Source organism: Betta splendens, chromosome 19, assembly GCF_900634795.4.
Source record: "Betta splendens chromosome 19, fBetSpl5.4, whole genome shotgun sequence".
Classification (NCBI taxonomy): Eukaryota; Metazoa; Chordata; class Actinopteri; order Anabantiformes; family Osphronemidae; genus Betta; species Betta splendens.
The window spans coordinates 5,312,818-5,332,777 of NC_040898.2; the positions used below are offsets into that span (position 1 = coordinate 5,312,818).

Here is a 19,960-nt window from a genome sequence, read left to right on the forward strand (position 1 = left end):
GACGCCACAAAAGGCATTGGGCCGAGAGGAAATGAGGTTCAAGGCTGTTGGATGATCTAAAAACTGAATTGTTTTAATGTCTTTTCAGTATTGCTCTATACAACACTACACACTACACTGCTGGGTTGATCCTTATGACTCACGCGTGCCCACTCTCCCTGCCATGCTGTGTTTGGACTCGTATCAAGGCTCAAGCTAACCGTTACTAGGCCAAAGGAGGAGGAAGAGGAGGAGGAGAAGGAGGAGGAACGCATCCTCCATGTGTTTATGGATGAGAGCATCGTCCCGTTCAGAACATGGAACTCGTGTGAACTGCACAGCGTCAGCGACACCTACCACTGCATTAGCACACAGTGGTGCTAACCCTGCTGCTGCTGCCAGTCCAGTAATTACATTGTAGGATCAGATAAGATGAGATGAGATCATCCGAGGAAACACTAATCAGCGACTCGCACAATCCTTTATTAAAACCCTCCGTTTGCAGCTGTGTTTGGGGAAGGAGCAGGTTTCCTGAAAGGCGCATCCATTGCGAAAGAGTCTGAACGCTGAGCAGCAAATGCTCAGGTGCTATTTTTCTTCTCTGTCTAGAGAATGGTTCACACTGTGGACGAAGGCAAATCCCTGATTAATGCACGGTCAGTGCCGCCGTGATCGGCATGTTACAGTAAGCAGGGCTTCCACAGCAGGAGTCACATTAGAGGGACTGAGCAAACATTCACCTTCGTGCCTCAGCCTCCGTTCAGCTTCATTCTACAAATCTTACATGCTCAGATACGACTATTTATTTTCATTTTTGTCTATTTTAGAGCAATGCGTTTACCTGACCACGCTGATAAGCAGGTGTTTTGCTTTCTCGGATACGTGCATGCGTATGGTTGCATTATGGGAATTGTAGGATTCAGTGACCTTTCAACCCTATAAAAAGTTCCAGTTGTTAAATATCAGCAGCTGCTGCTTTGAGCGTGTTTTGCAGTATTGCTTGCTTTTAGGTCATTATTTGTTCTTGTTTGTGTTTACAAACATCCTGCACATCTGTCTGCACAGCCCAGACAGAAGTCTCTGCTCTGATGCTGCACTTACTACCTGCGTTCTGTCTCCTCTGCCTCGGTCGCCCCGCGCTCCTCGCTCCACTCACCGCCAGCGTCACTTGACCTCACTCTCGTTATGCAACTGCATCAACTCCAGCGCTCGGCGGCACATCTGTCTGTGTGTGTGTGTGTGCGTGTGTGTGTGTGTGTAACTGCACTGGCGCGTGAATATGCAACTAAGCAAGTCTGCGTGTTTGCGTCCGATACAATTACCCGGGAGAGGAGAGGGAGGGCAATAAGGGGGGGGGGGGGGGGGGGGGGGGGGCAATGACCCGAGGGCAGAGCGCTGTTGTGCATCCTGTTAACATCGCTGTGAGGCCATGTTAACGCGTGTACCGCGCCCGACGTCGTTTAATGTTAACCTGAACCACTGACTCCAACCTGAACAGGCAGCACGTCCTTCGGCAGCGGTCCCGCGCACACGGAGGCTTCCTCTACAACTGGGAAAGCGCTGGCAACCGGCGTCCGCCGGCCGCGCGGCCGCTGGAGTGCTGATACAGAGAACAGCCTATCTGTCCTCGCTCGCGGCCTCACAGACAGAATAGGAAACAGAGGAGGAGGGCTGGGGCGGAATCCCAATGCTCCTCCTGAGGCGATCTCGGCTCCTGCCTCTGCCCGGATGGAGACAGAGCAAAGGCAACTAAGAGTCTCTGTTATTGAACTCTCGTTTCATGTGTTTAAACAGGATCTTTGACTCGTTGCTTGTTTCACCACTTAATTAAACCGCCGCGTCTCCAAAACAACCTGTAGGATTACGATCCAACAGTCATTGCATTGTTTCATGAACTTATAGAGTAATTGCAACTACATATGAAGCCCAAAGTCCCACTTGAGCAGCTTTTTGGTCCATGAATCGATAAACGTGTGACACAGATTCAGATTCTTTCTGCATGTCACCATTGGGTTCATTCAGGTCTTCTAATCAGGTTCTGTTCGTTTTTACGCCACACATGTTGTCATTTGTGCAATCAAGCAAAAGCTGACCCCGTTATTGATAACTTCATCCCAGCCGCTCCGAAATCAATGTATTCGATCTAATTTCTCATATTTATGGGAGAGAACGCACAAACGCGCACACGCACAGACACACACGTGTCCTTGGGGTGAAATGACTGGAAGAGATGGTCTGTTTTGCAGCCTCCATTAAAGAAGGCTATAATTATCTCATGAGAAAATCAATACTCGCAGTTGCTTTGTGAAGTGATAGGGGAGAGGGGGGGGGGGTTGTTTGAGGTAGGACTAGAATGAGCCACGGGATTCTGTCTGAAAACGTATGATTTATGGAAAGGCTGCGTTCACCGTCGACTCTAATTGTCTCCCAGCTAAGCAAGAACCCGGTTCTGCTAAATGAGCCGCAGATCAAAATCAAATTCATTTATTGGCTGGCGAGCGCTCCGCTGTGTGCCAGAGATAGTTCCGAGCGTTCCTGAGCGTGCGCCGGGAGAGAAATTAGAAAAGATGTTGTTGCAACAGCTGTGCGGCGGAAGATTAGGCGAGAGCAATTAACAGCAGCCTGGACCGGGTCGTTAGCGGATCCGCTGGACGACACCAGATGACGTGAGGTCCGTCTCAGCCTTGAGGGAGGTCACGTGGCCTGGAATGACAAAATATGACTTCAGAACAGTATCGAGATTATGAATTTCCACGCAATGAATCAGAAATCAAAAGAATTCTAATTCTAATGAATTAGAGCACGAGTGGAATTCGTTTGATGGGGTGTTTCAGGCTTCAGGAACTTCCTGATTAACTGAGTCTGAGTTTGAAACGGGACCTAAAAGAACGTCACTTGTTGCTATTTCCTCCTCGTTCCGCGCCGGCGTCTTATCAGTGAGCGCGGACCAATTTAGCTGCTGAGCCTGTGACCTGCGGTGCGTCATGCTGCCGCGTGCAGCACCTGCGGCGTGGCTGCGCATACTTGTGGCCTGCAGCTCAGCGGGCGTGTTTCCCTGAGGGCGTGACCCACGTCACATGAGACGGCGCATATTTGATGAAGATGTGACGCTGATTTCTGCTGAGCTGCTTAATGAGGCGTTTGCTACAAGAGGGAATGGATAATGTCATCTTAGCATCACATGAAGGTGCAACATAGGGAAGCAGTCTGACCTTTGGGCTGTAATGAAGACACTTTTAATAGTTTATCATCATTAGTTTATTGTAATTGTAGAATTCACTCAAATGCGTCTTAACTGTAAGACCTTTATTTCTTGGTCGCGTCAATAACTGGGCCAAGAGGAAGTAATGTGAACAGCAGAGAATTCACCAGGAGCATTTGTGACTTTGAGTCCCTGAACGCCACACGTTGCCGCTGCATTTTCTCCTCGTCATGCGATAGGCCAGTGGCGTCAGGGGTGCTGCGTTCAGGGTGCATCACTTCCTGGACCCGACTGGTTCTATTAATAGGCGGGAGCTCAACCTGAGGCCTGCAACAGGAACCCAGCCTTTAAGCTGCACATGCTGTTTGTGTCTATGCAGCAGCTGCTTAGTCGTGTTGATATAAATATGGTGTACGTTCACGAACCCTTTGTTTAAGGTTGAGGTCATTGAGAAGCCAGCTCTATCATTACAGGTCCATGTGTTAGATAGACAGTACATTTCGGGCCTCTGGATCCTGCACGGCGACAGCGCTGGACGCTCCAGCTTACGACCACGTGCTCCTTCCCGGTCCGAGGCAAACACTCGGGCACCTGCCGCGCCTCGTACTTAGCGAGTATGCTAATCAGCTGCGAGGTCTCCCAACCGGGGGAGCGGCGAGCGTGAGAATAGAACATCTATTTCCAACCTAGTCTCTATTAATCGCCAGGCAGCCGACAGGCTGAAGTGAGGGAGCGACTGCAGGCGCCACAGAGGAGGAGGAGGAGGAAGGAGGAAGAGAAGTTGGCATTAGATGGCGGAAACACAATACCATACATGCATCTGGAACCTATTAGACATAGCTGAATCCTCAAAAAGGGCTCAACACAACCGACGTCCTCCACTGCCAGTACAGATCCACCAGAGCCCCCAAACCGGGACATAACGGGGGCCTATTTGTGTCTGTAGGCGCGTTTTCCTGCTGATTAATGCTACGTTGTTGCACAACCGACCCAGGATCCCGAATCCTCCTCCTCCTCCTCCTGAATCCATCCCCAGGAGCTGTGCTGTCACACCGTACGGAGAGAGAGATAAAAGCGCGGCGAGGTAAACAAACGCAGCGTGACGCCGTCGTGGCGTAATCTCGCCTGCTATGAAGCGAGCGGGGCGGATTAACACGGAGCCGATTCGCCCGCTTCCTGGAAGAGAAGCGCCGCCGCGGAGGTGTGAGTGGAAACACTGACTGCATCAACCTGAGCGCCGTGGACCGACACCCCCCGTCTCCCGTTTCGCCCCCGTTCACTTGAAACCGGCTGTCGGCCAGAACGCACACGTGCGGCGCCCCCCCCACGCGCCCCTGGGCCGACGAGGCCGCTCTCATTGGCTGCGCTGTAACCTCTACCCCCGCCGCGACCTCCTTCCTCCCAAACAACAGCTCGTCTTACTTTTTGTTTTCCCGGGCCTTTATTATGCTTCGTGGCGGCGCCGCACGCCCTCCGCTCCGCTCCGCAGGCTGGACGCGAAACTGAAACACGAGCTCGGGGAGGAGGTTAGAAACAATAGGAGCAATATTTACATGTGAGGCATTGGGCTGACGAGCCTCACGGCAGCTGAGCTCCTGTGACCTTTATCTACGGACGGCCGGCCCTGAACGCAGCACGGCCTTCGTACGTTCAGTGGATGTTGTTATTTAGAGCTGTAACAGTGTCAGTGCTGACGCCTTTGGGGGACCTAGAACGCATCATGGGCTTTAATCATTACAATACTGTACACATGCATGTCGCACATCCAAACACAATTTCGAAGACATCATCCCTTCCCTGATTCCGTACAATAGCAGCTTAGCATCGGTAGCGAGCGCACCTCCTCACAGTCTCATTACGGGTTAGCGGTCGGGAGCGGAGTGTGTAACTAGTTCGCTCCCGGCTGAGCTCAGCAGAAGGAGTGAATTAGGAGCAGTCGGAGGCCGAGCGGCGCTAATTGGGAGCGACAGGGCCTGGTCGGAGTCTCAGGGCCCCGCTGCCTGGACCTGCACAGGTCAGCTCCACGTCCAGCCCCCGCAGCAGCGCGCCGCTGTTCCAACCGTTGCATCATATATTCCACACACACGTGATTTGGAATTTAAACATGTATTTGTGCGAGTTTCAAAGTTTTGCCACTCCAAGCAGCCTTTCTGTTTATTAAACTCTCCAACTCATGCTATTTTCCACTTTAAGTGGGCTTTTCTGCCTTGTGTGAATATTCGCTTCCATTACGGCCGCTGCTGTTGTGCAGATTTGATCACATATCTTATATGATCGCGTTGTTTCCCTTCCCGAGCCGCGTTCACCTGCACCTCCGCTGCTCCGCTAGCCGCACGCCGGGCCCAGAATGCTAATGTGTTCCCGTCGAGTGTGAGAACGCCGAAGCTGGAGTTGAATGCGATCATTAATTGCGGGAGGTCACAATGGCGTCCGCACGGAGAGGCCGTGGCCGCGCATAAAGAACCCACGGGCACAATGGGCCGAGCGTTTCTCACAATCAGAGGAGGGGGGGGCCTCGGGGGGAGGGGGGGTCCTCTGATTGTGCGACGTGACAGAGAAGGAAGCGAATCACACATTGGCTCAGTGACGGAAAAGGAGGAAGTGGGGGCGCGCTGTAAAATGAGCAGATTGAACCGCTGCCAGGCTGTCACGCGCTCAAAGGCTCAGGGCGGCGCACACGAACGCCTCACGCAGCCACGGGCGGCGGCGCCGGACCCTCGGCCTGGACCCCGCGATCCGGTCCGGAGTCAGCGCGGAAACAAATCATTCCCTGGACACAGGCTCAGTTAGATGCACTGCCTGCAACAGACTGGAATTCAATTATGTAAAGAAGGAGTTGAAGGGTGGAAAAAAAAACAAGGTGCTCTGATGTTTTATTCATCCCGCAGCCCAGAATACCTCCTGCATTAAATAACAGCGGCAGACGGATTCGGCGGAGTCTCGGCCCGTTTTTGTTTTTTCTTCCCAGGCTCTTTGCCGTTAAGCCGTCAAATCAGAAGCGGAGGCGCTTTTTATATCGTCCAAGGTTGCTGAGATTTCGTTCTGTTTGACGGGCTCTTATTTAGACAGTGTCTCATCAACAATAATGAGGAGCAACCGTGTAATCGATTATTTATGAAGACCAGCAAAATCATAGTTTCATGCTGCAACACACATCAGTGCGAATACCTGCACATGAGAAATGTTCACGTGTTCAACGTGTCCGCGCTTTCCTCCTCGCAGCGACGCAGCTGCGCTGATTCCCCAGAAGGACCGCAGCGAATGCACTAAGTCAAACACTTCCTGCTCAGAAACCCAGCAGGTTGATCAGGTCCTGGCAGGGAGCGCAACCTGTCAAAATAGAGGAGCACCCCTGCTACGAGGAAATGAGAAGCAGCCATGGGAAAACAGTCCATTTGTAGTGATGGTCCTCGTGACAACAGGTTTCACACCCGGCGCTTTCACTTTCCAATGTTATCGCGCACAATGTAAGGCTCTGTCACGCAAAAAGGCCGAACAGACGACATTCCTGTCTCACAATAAGACCAAGATCAGTGTGGTGCCACCACCCAGAATGCATTGCAAATAAGTCTGATACAAGTCACTAGTAGTTCCATGAAGTTAGAATCATATTGACGTTCACCTTCAGTTCTAGGTGTTTTTTTTTATATATGTAGGTTAAAGGTCTTGACAGACAGCCAGGGCTAAGGCCAAGTGAGTCGCCTCAGGAGGTCAAAGGTCAGAGGATGGAAAGCTGGAAGGTGACACCTCCCCACCCTCGCTGCTGGGCGACGACGGGGAGACGCAGGTGGTCACATGCTGTCCACGCACCTGTTCCCCGGTCGGGAGCCGCCTCTCGTCTCCATACGGTTGATGTAAAGGCTCCACCAGCAGCTGTGCGCAGAGGCACTCGTTCCCCCACCGAAAGCCACGGCAGCAGAATGAAGCTCTATTGATTTCCTATGACAGGGACTGTAGGATAATAAAAAAAAAAGAAAATATCTCTGGCCCCGTGGAACAAGATCTGACCAAGCTGCAAGTTAGAGTGGAGCGTGGAGGCAAACACCCACAGGAGACTGGACCAACAAGCGTCTCACATTTAAAAGCAGCAGTTCCACCTTTCTCTGCCTTCCTCCTCATCCACCCCGTTCTCCCATGATCCCCTGCTCCCCTCCGCCTCCTCCTCTCACTCCATCACATATCTGCTCGCCCACCGCCGTCGGCCGGGGCGGCGCTTTGAACCCCGGGATGAAAGAGTTGATCCTGTAATGAGAAACGCGTGCGTGCGCGCGCGCACACACACACACACACACACACACACACACACACACACACACACACACACACACACACACACTCCGGGGCTTTGAAAGAGTGAAATTTTACAGCTCGGCTGCATGTCTAATGTGAGCTATTTCAAATTCTGCTGCCGCGTGAAAGTTGAGTTGAGGTTATGCAATGGCCAAGTATCATGTCTGAAGTTGGCGTTTGCTATCAAACACCAAGCGCACATCATCAGGCTACGCTCCGGCGTCATTACACACTGGGTAGTCTGACCTTTAGCTTCTCTGTGCTAAAAAGTCCACACATGCATGGTTGAGATAGGAATTTGGAACTTGGAGGTCTGGTATTCTCACATCTGGATCTTCCTCATGTCCCTCGTGACCCCACATCCCATAATACAGTACATGGGGTACATAAAGAAGTGGATGCTTGTAGTGTACAATTAGTATTTTCATTCCTAGCTCCTTTTACTTCCTTAACTGTGGTTTAGACGACGCTGTTGCTGCTTCACCCTCAGTTGATTGGTCCACTTTTAATGATCCTGACCTTTCGTGAACCACATCGCGTTGAAATGGCCTTGAAACCGCAGCGACGTCGGTTTCTAGGTGCAGTCACACACTGTGTTTGTTGTTTGGAAGAAGCCCTACAGCCACGCGGGCCCTGAACGCGTCACAGCGTCACCCTTCAGGAATCAGAGGAATGCCTGAGAGCAACGCAGGATGTCAGTGAGCTCCACCTGCACACAGAGGGTCAGGGCGTTGCCCTGGTTGCCTAGCAACCACCACGCCCAACGCGTGCAGAGGAGCCTCCGCACGTCCCGGAGGCCGAGGCCACGCGTTGCAGAGGATCAAGGTCGATCGCCCAGCGGCGCTCGGAGCTGGAGAGAGAGCGGCATCGACCCGCTGGCGATCGGAGGCTGATTTCTGATTTCCCATCAGAGCCCTAAAAACGGCACCCGCGTGAATCCTGCCGTTTCACCTTGACCTTTGCGCATCCAAAGCCCATTTGCTCCTTCTGGCTGGTGAAATATTTAAAGCACTGCTCCGAGTGCGGCCGCGACTCCTCGCTCTTGTTTGTTTGGGAGGAGGAGGAGGCCTGTGGCTCATAAATGAAACATTGCAGCGGTGATGGCGCTGAAAAACAGACAGAAGAGCCTTTCGGTGAAGCTTTCACATTTATGATTTACTGCCTCCGCGGTCGGGAGCGTTAGGAAGCAGGCGACGCTCTCTCTCAGCATATCTGTCCTGCTAATCAGCTCCTGTCGCATTAGCCACACACACACACACACACACACACACACACACACACACACACACACACACACACACACACACACACACACACACACACACACACACACACACACAGATCATTATACACCTTTATACACCTCAGAATGACTGCTTCACACTACAGGGCCTCAGATAGTGGCCTGTCTGTAACAACAGCATCCTCAGTGCATGTAAAGCTGGTTACGTAGTCGGTAAGTAGCTGTTTGCATGTTATGTAACAGCAAACAAACCGGCTGCTCAATCCCTTCCTCACAACTTGGATTGTTTTTCATATTTCATGTTAATGAAATGTCCCAATGCTTGAGATGCAACTTATCACTATTACAAATGTCCAAAACTCAGAGCAGGGGTTGATATGTTTCTTATTAAAGTTGTTATTTAATTTATTTATTAGTTTTGCTATATTACTTTGTTCATTACTAGTCTCATTTGACATTTTAGCATGTACTATCATGCTAGTGTATGTCAGCCTATCACGGAGTGGACGCACCGAGGAGAGTCACACTTAATCTTTGAGGGTCGGTCAAAACAAAAGCAGTTTTATCTGTGCGGTGCAGGAGCGAGAGCAGCCACACACACACACACGCACACACGCGCACACACACACACACACACACACACACACACACACACACACACACAGGCAGAGATTAGACGGGAGCCTGCGCCTGGGCTTCCTATTATTAGAGCAGAGGTTTCTAGTCGGAGGGAGCTGCAGGGAATCACTGAGATTAAATTACACAGTCGGGGAACATCAAATACAGGAGAAAGTTCCCAGGCGCGTGAGGGAGCGGCGGCGCTCGGACGAGTCGGGAGGCGAGCGATGGAGGCGCTTCCTCTGCATTCACCTGATCGCCTCTGCGTTTCCTGTTGTCTCACTCCTCCCACAGTCCGAAGACGTGGACGCTCATTAGCGAGCGGCCCGGTTCCTGCCCGCTGACATTTAGACCCAGCTCCAGTCCACGGTCCGGCCCACGCTCCAAAACCCCAAAGAAGTCCAATTATAGGAAACGAGCACATCCATATTTCATAGGTGAGCAAGAAATAAATGAATTGTGTAGAAGAAGAATAAAACCTGACATTCATTTACATGCCAGGCTTAATATATCAGACAACTGCACATGCACATCTACTATAATAGTTTTAAATGGGCATTCAGCTTGCCTCCATTACCACCGTGGAAACTCCTGACACTTCCACTTTGCCGCTGATTATCTGTGAAGAAGCCAAGACCCCGGGGACCCACAAGTGTTTCCTCAACCTCCCACATCACAATAAACAAGGTTGTAACTGTGAAGGCAACGTGCTTGTTTGCCTGGGCCTAAATCTGCGACTACAGCGCGGCATCGTCAGCACGAGGAGGTGATGGAAATGCGTTGTCATGGCTACAGGGCGCTCGGAGAATCATCTGTGTACAGTATCTTCCTCCTTTGTTTTTGCGCTTCTCCTCCCGCCTGCTTTTCCGGCTGCTCCTCATGCCTTTGACTGGAAAGGGCAGCTGCGGTACGCAACTCCACGGCAGGACCCACCCAGCGCCGCACAAAAGCCTATTCACTTCATTCCTCTCTAGGCGTTGTGTCAACGTAAGCTATGATGCGGGTGTGTGTGTGTGTGTGTGTGTGTGTGTGTGTGTGTGTGTGTGTGTGTGTGTGTGTGTGTGTGTGAGGGGGGTGTTCTGCGCCGTATTAGCATGCAAGTCGTCCCCGCTGTAAAGTCAAGCATAGCTGGCTGATGGGAGGGAGGAGGAGGGGGGGGGCGGGGTGTGAGGAGAGGAGAGGATTCTCCTGCGATGACGCAGAAACGCCGCGAGGTCTATTTTTAAACCCGCTGATATGCGCGACACCCCCTTTCAGGGCTGCGCCTTCCGACCAAAACAAACAGACGCACACGAGCGCGGCGCAAACGTGCGGCGCGTTCAGGTCACCCCCCCCCCTCCCCTCCCCCGCCCCTCGCGGTCTCACGGCGCCACGATGAAATATGGATTATGACTCCATATTGCTGAGATGCGGCGCTTTTCAGGGTGAACGATGAGGCTCGGAATAAGAATAGGCTTGAAATGGATGATCGCCGCTAAAATGACTTGGCAGCGCTTGAAAGCGAGCCGCGCACCGAGGTTGCGTCCAGGCCAAACACGGCGCAGCCGGCGTTCATTAAAGTCTCAGCTCGGGCTTTATCGCTGGATAACACAGACTGGACGGAGCGTTATTATATCCTCTTCATCTTCCCCCGCTTTATGTTTTCGCCCGCTTTCAAGTGAGCGCCGAGCTTCCTGGCGCGGCAGATGTGCTTCCCGCTCGCGTGGCCCGAGCACGCGCCAGGGTCGGTAACCGGCGACAGTGTCGCAAATAAACAACTGGATCATTCAAAAAACCGTGAGGGACGTTAGGCAGTTACAGTCGACGTGACGCGATGGGAACAATAGACTGCCTTCCACCATTCACTTCTGGCCCACTGATCTAAAAGCATCATCTGGTATCAGCTACATTCCAGAACCTGTTGGACTTCCCTGCGCAGTGCTCTGGCATTGTTCTCGAATTCTTGGCTCCATCTGTCTTTGCTATGAGCCTTGTGATACAGGCCGCTGCCTAAAAAAACGCAGTGGAATTGTGTTGTTTAGAGTGACTCAGCGTGTTGCGGGTCACACAACAAGTTCGTGTTTTTACTTATTACCCATTGGCCCATCTTGCAATAAGCCGTGTGATGTGTGACTTTAAAAGCATAGGTTTTCAAACTCCATGTCGGTCACAGACTAAGCCTGTTAAATTTGGCATTTAGGCTCTCAGAGGTTCTTTCCGCCTTGCTTTGGTCTTGCAGCTCTCGCTCCCGGCGTGAAACTCACCCAGCGCTCAAACAGAGCTTCCCCCTCGGGCCGAGAAACACCCTTCGGAGCGAACGGGTGTGCGAGGCGCGAGAACCTGTGTGGAGCACAGGTTCTCGCGCGCTCTGGAACCGACAAGATGGAGTCACGGCGAGGCCTGGCCCCGCGCCCTCGGAGTCTCCCAGCTGGTGTGACACCGGACCATCTGTGGGCCTGTTTGTCGCAGAGAGCCGGCGGTCGTGTGGGACGGCGGGTGCGCGTGCTAACAGCTCGGCCCGTGCGCTTTAATGTTGTTTTCCAGTCGGACTGCGAGGCCCGAACGGCTTCGGCACCCATTTGAGCAAACATTTGAGCTGGGGACTAAAATAGTTTCTCCGGTACAGGCCGACCTAATTAATTATAGCAGTGCACACGCTTCACATTGGTCTTTGCTTGGAATAGTCAAAACAGAGGGAAAGAGAAAGTGAAATATAAAGATTTTTCATCTTCCCTAAAAGCAAAAACCAAATGCATACCTAATGTAATGTCAACTAAATAGACAAAAGACAAACTGATGCAGGTTTGGGCCAAACATGAATATTAAATATCAAATGAACCCAAAACAACTGTAGTCAAAGAACTAAAGTCATTAAACCAAGACCTAAATAGCCCCCTTTAACATAGAGGACAGTGGTTTACTGTGATGAACCACTTCCTGGATAAAATGGCCTCAGGTCTCATCTTTTACCTGACCAGTGAGGCCATGTAGACCAATAAACAAGAGTAATTAAACAGTAGCAGAGAGAGAGAATAAGGTGTTACTAATGTGCTAGATGTGAGATAAAAAAATGTTCTATTCATTTCATGCCGTCTTAGGCAATGTTTCCCTTTTGATGAAATATTGCGACCTTGTTCCCGTTTTGGCCTCTTATGAAACCATCTGTTTCTTAATTGTTACGTAGAAAGCAACTACAACAGTCAACAACAAGCAGCAAAGTCATAAACACAAATGATTTAGCGTTAATGTACCTTCAACGGTTGCACACAATGTGCGGCTGAACAAACAAAAGTACGATTAAAATGTTTTCACTTCAAACAAGCTGAGAGGAACTTCACAAAACAGAGGATTGAAACACTCACATAACACAAGGTACCTGAACGCAGCATTCAGTTCTACGGAGCATAGCAACGCTTCTGTGTACTTGAGTGTTTCTCAAAGAAGGGAGGAGGCGACGTTTAAGAGCACAAACACAAAAGGTGTTTCCTCCTCAGACCTTTGAGTCATACAGAGTTCCAGATGTGATTATGTGTCCTGCCAGTTAAGCTGCTGGGGCCATAAAACCTCTGTGAATGGTCGGCTTGTTCCCGGCGTCACATGACATGGAAGCCCTCGAGACGGCCCACCAGTGCGATTAGCGCCCTCCACCCACACTGCTACTGTTGCAAACAAACATCCACCTTGAACGGGATGAAGCCAGCGCACGAGGCTGTAAATAAAGATCCACTTATCTTTATGATCACGAAGGAACATGGAGACACCCCCCAGAACTGATCCACAGATCAAGCTGAGCTCCACGCCTTAAGTCGGGTCTCCTTCAGTAACCTCAGGTTGCCCTCATGACACAGTGGCAACTCCTAGCATGTGACCATTATCTGCTTAGGCAGAGGACGGCCCAATGACAAAGTCTGCTACTGGTTAAATATTAAGAAGAACGTCAGGGCGGCGTATAAAGAAGTGCGCTTTCCACAGATAATGTTTAACTGTTGTTTATTTTTATTAAAAAGACCAGGGTGCAAATATGAAATTAAAAAAAATAAAGACAAGCATATAATTTTTAAGCATTTAATACAAACTTAACAATATAAACTATTTCAGTCCCTCTTGACATGTAAGACACTGACTCAAAATACTTTGTTATACCGTATTTTTTATCAAGTATTGCACAATGTAGGTACAAAATTAATATTCATACGATTACATTTTTTTCCATAGTAATAGCAAAATCTTTTTGAACTCTTAACAGAAAATACATTTCATCCTTCAGAAAAAGCAAATATTCCTACATTTGAATTCCACCACTAAGGAATACTCTGTACACAATCTTTAGAATATTTGATGGTTTTTTTTTTTAAAGATGGATTTCTTTAACAATTATCTTTAAAAAAAGAAAAAATAATAAGGAAAAGCTGCTGCAGCCATCACAGATCACTGGAGTAGTAAAAAGATATAAATGCAACACCATGTCATAGAAACAATATATACTCTGATATCTTACAAACTCTGTACTAAATTAAATTATACAATTAGAAAAAGACCAAGTAACCCCCACTTAGTAGTGCCAATCCATAAAAATCAGCCTTCTCTTACCACCTGTAAAATACTGTAAGAGGCCAAAACTTCAAGCTTTTTTTGTGTTTGTTTCTTTGAGTATTTTTCCTCAACATAGTTAAAAAATTTGTGCTTGGTTGGCAAAAAGGAAAAAGAAAAACAATGAGGCATGTTGAATTGAAGTAACCAAGCTTGGATGTGTTTGTACAACAAGCTTTTGGTAAAAACAAACTCAAGGGGCCACAGAAAAAACACCCTTGGGCACATGCTCTTGACTGACCAGACGCTATATCCTCCAGGGTCCAGTTCTAAAGTGTGCGTTTTGTTTTTCCTTCTCCTTCGCCCGCCTTCATCCAGAAATACCTTCTTCATCGCGAGGAGTTTAGTTAGCCATGACCGGCTGGAATTGCTGGTTAGAATACTGCATGTTGCTTAGACTGAAGTTGAGGCCGTCCATGAGGGACTTGTCATTGAGGCTCCCGTAGGCCGCGAACATGTCAAAGGCATTGTTGTACTGCAGCGAGCCGAGCCCCAGGGAGCCCTCCCCGGAGAACGCGGCCCCGGGGCTGGCTTGACCCTGGAGGCTGGGGAACACGAACTCCTTGGCGTTGGGCGAGAGCGCAGACGCCTTCTGCTGCTGCTGCTGCTGCTGCTGCTGCCCCAGGCCCAGCCCGTACAGCGAGTGCATGGAGGTGGAGATGGCTTTCTGCTTCAGCAGGGTGTTGACATTCAGGCCCAGGTTACTGGTTGGGGAGGTGCGCGCGACCTTGCTGCTACTGCCGTTGTTGCCGCCGCTGCTGCCGCGCCCGCTGCTCTTCATCTTGGTGGAGCCGAATTTGGTGGCGGCAAAGGTGGCAGTGGTGAAGGTTAAGGGCTGAGCGGAGCGCGGCATGAAGGAGGGACTCACGGCGGCGGACTGCCCGAACGGAGGGGAGGGGGAGCTGGACTCCGACGAAGCCCCCACAGGGTCACTGATTGGCATGAAGACCTGGGCCTCGGGATTAAAGCTGTTCTTGATCTCCTTGTCCAACTCGGACCCGTTCTCGTTGTTATCATCCACATATAGCACCTTGACCGGGCCTTTCTCCCCAATCTGGTAGGAAACCTCAAACGGGTCGATCCACACACTAAGGTCCTGAGGGAGATTATTCCGGACGTCTTCAATGTCCAGCCCGCTCTCTTTGGCCGCCTGCTCCACCACGGGGTCCACCTTCTCCCCTACGTGGATGCACCTGAACCCTGAACCTTTGTATGGCTTATCCGGATACCAGTGGCCTTCATACTTTTTCTTCAGCTGCCTCTCGAGCTCTTCGCCAAAGATATTCACACGTCGTCGGGGGAGTTTATTGTACAAGTAAGAAATAATAAAGTTGAGTGCTACTTGAATTTCAAGCTGCATAGCTGCTTCGGTGGCAGGGGTGGTTCTGTTTTTTTTGTGTGTGTTTTCCTTTTTTTTGTTTGAGCGTTGCAAAAACCTCCAAGCGATCAGAGCAGTGGAAAACACTGATAGAGAGCTTGTTGACAAAATGAAAATCCTTTTTGTAGCAGGTGAAGGTTCAGTCTCCTGAAATGAAGAGAATAAAGCATTAAGAAGAGCAAATTAGGCACACTGGAATTAACATTTCATTTATATGCTGGACTCTCCGTCCACTCAAGCATCCGCACAGCAGCGCCGTATCTCAGCTGTGCAACGTCAACAGCTATAAATAAACACGGGCCACTGACTCAGTGACGGTGTCAGCAGTGCGTGTTCCCCAGCGGTCCGCTGTGACGGACCGCGGTTGACCTCCGCGGAGGACGGCGGCTCCAGCGGCAGGTGTCCGCGGTCGCGAGGGTTATCCGGCGACTCGTGCGCACGCGACCGCGCAAAACACCTCGCGCGCTCGGAAGCCGTGCGGGCTCCGCTGGTGTTTTTCCAATGCGATGCAGTAGGTAACTTACAGGCTGGGGGGGAGAATCGCTGTTACATAATCATCATTCAAAGTCTAACCACGGCCGTGAAGCCCCCCCTCCCCCCTTTTTCTCCCCCCTTTTCATCGCTTGACAGTGACAACAGCAAAACGCCTCTGATACAGCGGAGCCACTAGCTTTAGCAGCCCGAATTAATTCAGGGTGTGAACGCAGCGTAGCAGGCTAGCTCCCCGGACGCCAGCGAGAGTTAGCCTCAACCGGCTGGTTATCGGTTAACGCTCAACGTTGGCGTCACGGACAACGAAGGCTAAAAGGGTTAACGTTAACGGCGACGGAGGACGGGGAGAATTCAATCTAGTTCGGCGCTGTCGTGTGTTGATCGATAGCAAAGCCGTGTAGCATTCTAATTAGCTCCGAGGCTACAGCCTGAATGCAAGTTTAGAATGACGCTAAATATCGCCAGTGTCAGCATGACAAGCCATATAAACCTGCGAGCAAGCAACACAGTAATATCATATCGCTAAAACGTGAATGTTGGCGGATGTTAAATGTACTTACATAAAAATTCACAGCAGATCGATGTTGCACTAGCCAGAGTCCTCTATAGAAAGCGTTTACACTTGTACAGGTTTGAGTGTAGCTTCGTTGAGATCTAGAAAAATGCTGTTATGCCGTGTTGCTCCAGGCGGCTTTGCTCCAGTGGGGTCCAGCTGAATTTTGATTGAGCGTCTTCCAAGCTAACTCCCCACAGCCTGGGAGTTTTTACAACTCTGCCCTTTAAAACTTCGGCTGATTTGTTTTATAGTAGTCCTCCGCCACGGACACGAAGGGGGTGGTGATGCGGCTCGCAGAGGTCAACACACAGCGGCGCGTTTCTATTGGCAGAGCGCTCTGTCGTCATCCAACAATAATCCCAACCGCTACTGTGATTGGATGAGGTTGTCCTCAATCAAATACAGGGTTCTATTTACGGTAGTGGTTTGCCTTGCCCGTGTCTGGGTCTATTTTATTTGAGTAATAGTTCGCTAAAACATCCGCTGTATACCGATCTGTGGGACTATTAAAAAATATAATAACACAGACAAATGCTAAAACCAGTATTGTTGATAAAGAAAGGACTGGCATTCTGTGCTGGTCTTATTAACTCCTCCTTCCCTCTCTAGAGGTTCAGCACGTTCAAAGGTTGTGCTTGGTCATGCATCAAATATGTGGCTGTACGAATGGTCTCCTGTGACAAAAACATTCAGTCGTCTATTTATTATCAGCGATGAGCCCACATTTAGCTCCGCTGTCACCACTAAAGGGTTAAAACAGACTGTGGCGGAGGGACACACCTGTCACCGGCCGTGTTCCCTGCTCCTCAACACTGACATTTTAATGTTCCTCCAGCCAGCTGTAGCTGTGGATCCATCTGTATGTGACACTCTGCCCTTACTGAGCACAAGCTCCACTTTTAGACAAAACAGATGGAGTCTCAAAAATTGCCATCTGTGCAAATATTGACATTTTTTATTCCACCCTGTACCTGTTATGAAATCCTCTTCATTATAAGCTCAGTGGACTGTGAAAGTGGATAGTTACACGGGGCCCGGCCCGTCCCCGGCGCCTGCAGGCTGCCTACTTGTTCTTTGCAGCTGTGCAGTGCAGGGTTCAAGCTCTCCCCCGTTGGTCTAAGGTGTCTGACAGCACAGACTGTTCTTACCTAACATGGGCTCCTGCGCTGTGTTTGCACAATAAATACAATGGCACATGAGGCGGCAAAGCGGCGTGGGAGGGGAAGAGAGGGGGGAGGGAGGGGTTGAGATACCAAAAGTCCTCTCTAACTTGAAAACTCAGATTGTGTATGAATAATTCTGACTGGTTATTTATAGAGTCGCCTGCTATTTGCAGCCTGAAGGGAACAGTCAGAGGAGTCACTATAAATTCAGAGTTGTGTTATTGGTCCAAATCAAACGCATGTGCATTATACTTTTATTTAATGCCATCTAAAATAAATAGATGACATTAGAGTGGCCATGAATGAGAAAATCAGCTTCAAGAGCAGGCCTGAAACACAAAAGGGCAGCAGAGAGGAAGGGGTTCAGTCTTTTAAAGCCCTTCTTGTCTCTTTAAGCATGCCTGCTTAAAATGATAAAAAAAAACTGGTATCTAAAAAGAATAGTTAATGTATGACTTTTTTTAGTGGTTTGTTGATGTTGATGTTTAACTCGGAACCACATTCCAGTGTCATAAACATAAGCGCTGTAAAAATGCAATCGGATTGAGCCTGAAGGCTGCAGGATGCTGCAGGCACAATGGAGAGAGTCCTCCCAGCCTCCAGATTGAGTCTCAGCAGGGGTGAGAGATGAGCCCCCACCACCGCCGAGGATCTCATGTGATGGATGACCCGGACACAAACTAAACACACCGTGGGGGCCTTGGGCGCGCACCAAGGCCACCAGAGCAGGGCTTTTTTTTTTTCTTTTTTTTTTTTCCCTCGCACTTCAGGAAACGTGTGACAGTGACCAAATGCTCAGACATGTTTCAATTTGCAACCAGGCTGCGAAATAAGTTTTCCCCAGAACTGTAAGCGATGGAGTAAGCGGGTCAGGAATCCTTCTGCTCCCGCGTCCGTTGTGTGCACTCAGTAAGCCAGTGTTAGATTTGGCTGCGGGTAGGTGGAATAATAGTCGGACGCCGTGCTTAAGAATGACCTCATTGTTATTCTGCACCAGAGTATGGACCTGGTGTGTGCCGAAGGTTTTCGCCTGTTGCAGCGAGCCTGTCTCGCCTGGACCTGGAGGTAAACACAGCTAATGAAGTGAGATGTTTTCACATGACTCATGCAAATTTTTTAGTGAAGACAGTCCACAGAGGCATTTTCTCGCCGCTCTCCACAAAGCCGTGAAATCCTTTTCTCTTCTCTCTGGCAACGCAGCAGCACTGGAGAGCTGTAAAAAGTCCCACATGTGGTCAGTGGATTCTTTAATATGATATGTGTCATGTCACCTGATGGAAATTGTGGAAGGGTGGAAAATAATGTGGTTTAGTTGTTTACTGGAAATAAATGAAGTGATGCTCCAGATGTTTTATATGGGATGAAACTGGGTTCGGGTGTGATAAATTAATAGGAGCGGCACAAAAGCATTGCTCATGTGACCGTCCCGTATAATGAAAGCTGTCAAAGGCCGCATTCATATCTTTCAGTTATTTGAACAACCCTGAGATGCCTTGGCTGGATTTATTAGATGTTGTTTTTTCCACGGGTCTCAAACGTGACTCCGGCCCTTTCATGCATCACCATTTGGCCTTTCTTGGTATGTCGAGCTCAAAAAAAAAAGGTCGCCCGAAGGACGCCAATTTTATTTTCCCTTTTTCAATTTAAGGTTATGGAAACTTTCTCGGCCGGCAGCATGAATCTTAATGCTCGCTGCGGATCGTAACGGCTACTGGAGCATGTTGGAGGTTTTTGTCCCTTTTACAGCTGCCGTGTTCAGTAGCTTTATCGATCATATTGTGCATCAGCAGCGCCAAGCGCTCAGACTTTCAAAGCCTTTTTTGTAATTATAATAATAAATCCAAACAGGAGGAGTGATAGTGAAGCATGACACTCAGATTATGGTAAAAACATGTTTTAACTAATAAAGATGGACAAGATAACCTATACATACACTGTCATTGTGTTTTACCCTCTGTTGCTATCATTCTTTTTAATTTCTTTATAGTAGTGGGATGCGTTCAAAACCCACACACATAATTCCCATAAGCCTGTAACCTCATCTGCAAAGAGGCGCTCTCAGCATTTCATTTACCAGCTGACTAAATGCGATCCTGCTTGGAACAGAAGTTTTACTGCTCTGTTATTGAAATAGAGTCTTAAATGTGGAAGAGGGGGGAGGAGGAGGGGCTCAATTAGTATTCACAGTAGCTCTGTAGTGATAGCAATCTAAGATTACACTGCTCACTGGAATGCATAGCTCCACGCACACACGCGCAAGCACCTGCTTTATTCTTACCTTAAATCTAAAGCTCTGATGATGACAGCCAGCAGCACCACGCTGTTTGTCTGCACAACTGCTTGCACATTTCAAATTCAGAAATGAGTCTTTACCCAGGTTTCGCGCGGTTTCCTCTTGAGTTGTTTACACCGGCGGCGGGGCAGAGGAGGGCCTGGGAACCCGCCTTCACACCGGCGCCAGGAACGCCAT

General features: G+C 49.6%; 1 protein-coding gene across 1 annotated transcript; it reads right to left on the reverse strand.

The window, feature by feature from the left end:
- Positions 1 to 13,284: 13,284 nt before the first annotated feature.
- LOC114846132 (protein Tob1-like) lies at positions 13,285 to 16,555 on the reverse strand. Its single transcript, XM_029134911.3, has 2 exons — positions 16,332 to 16,555; positions 13,285 to 15,426 (listed from the first exon to the last, which is right to left on the reverse strand). Exon 2 carries the CDS (start codon positions 15,259 to 15,261, stop codon positions 14,245 to 14,247), a length of 1,017 nt encoding a protein of 338 aa, XP_028990744.1. The 5' UTR covers positions 15,262 to 15,426; positions 16,332 to 16,555; the 3' UTR covers positions 13,285 to 14,244.
- Between the last annotated feature and the right edge of the window lie 3,405 nt (positions 16,556 to 19,960).

Bases quoted from the DNA above. Each gene is read 5' to 3' on its own strand.
- LOC114846132 (XM_029134911.3), bottom strand. From the start codon at position 15,261: ATGCAGCTTGAAATTCAAGTAGCACTCAACTTTATTATTTCTTACTTG.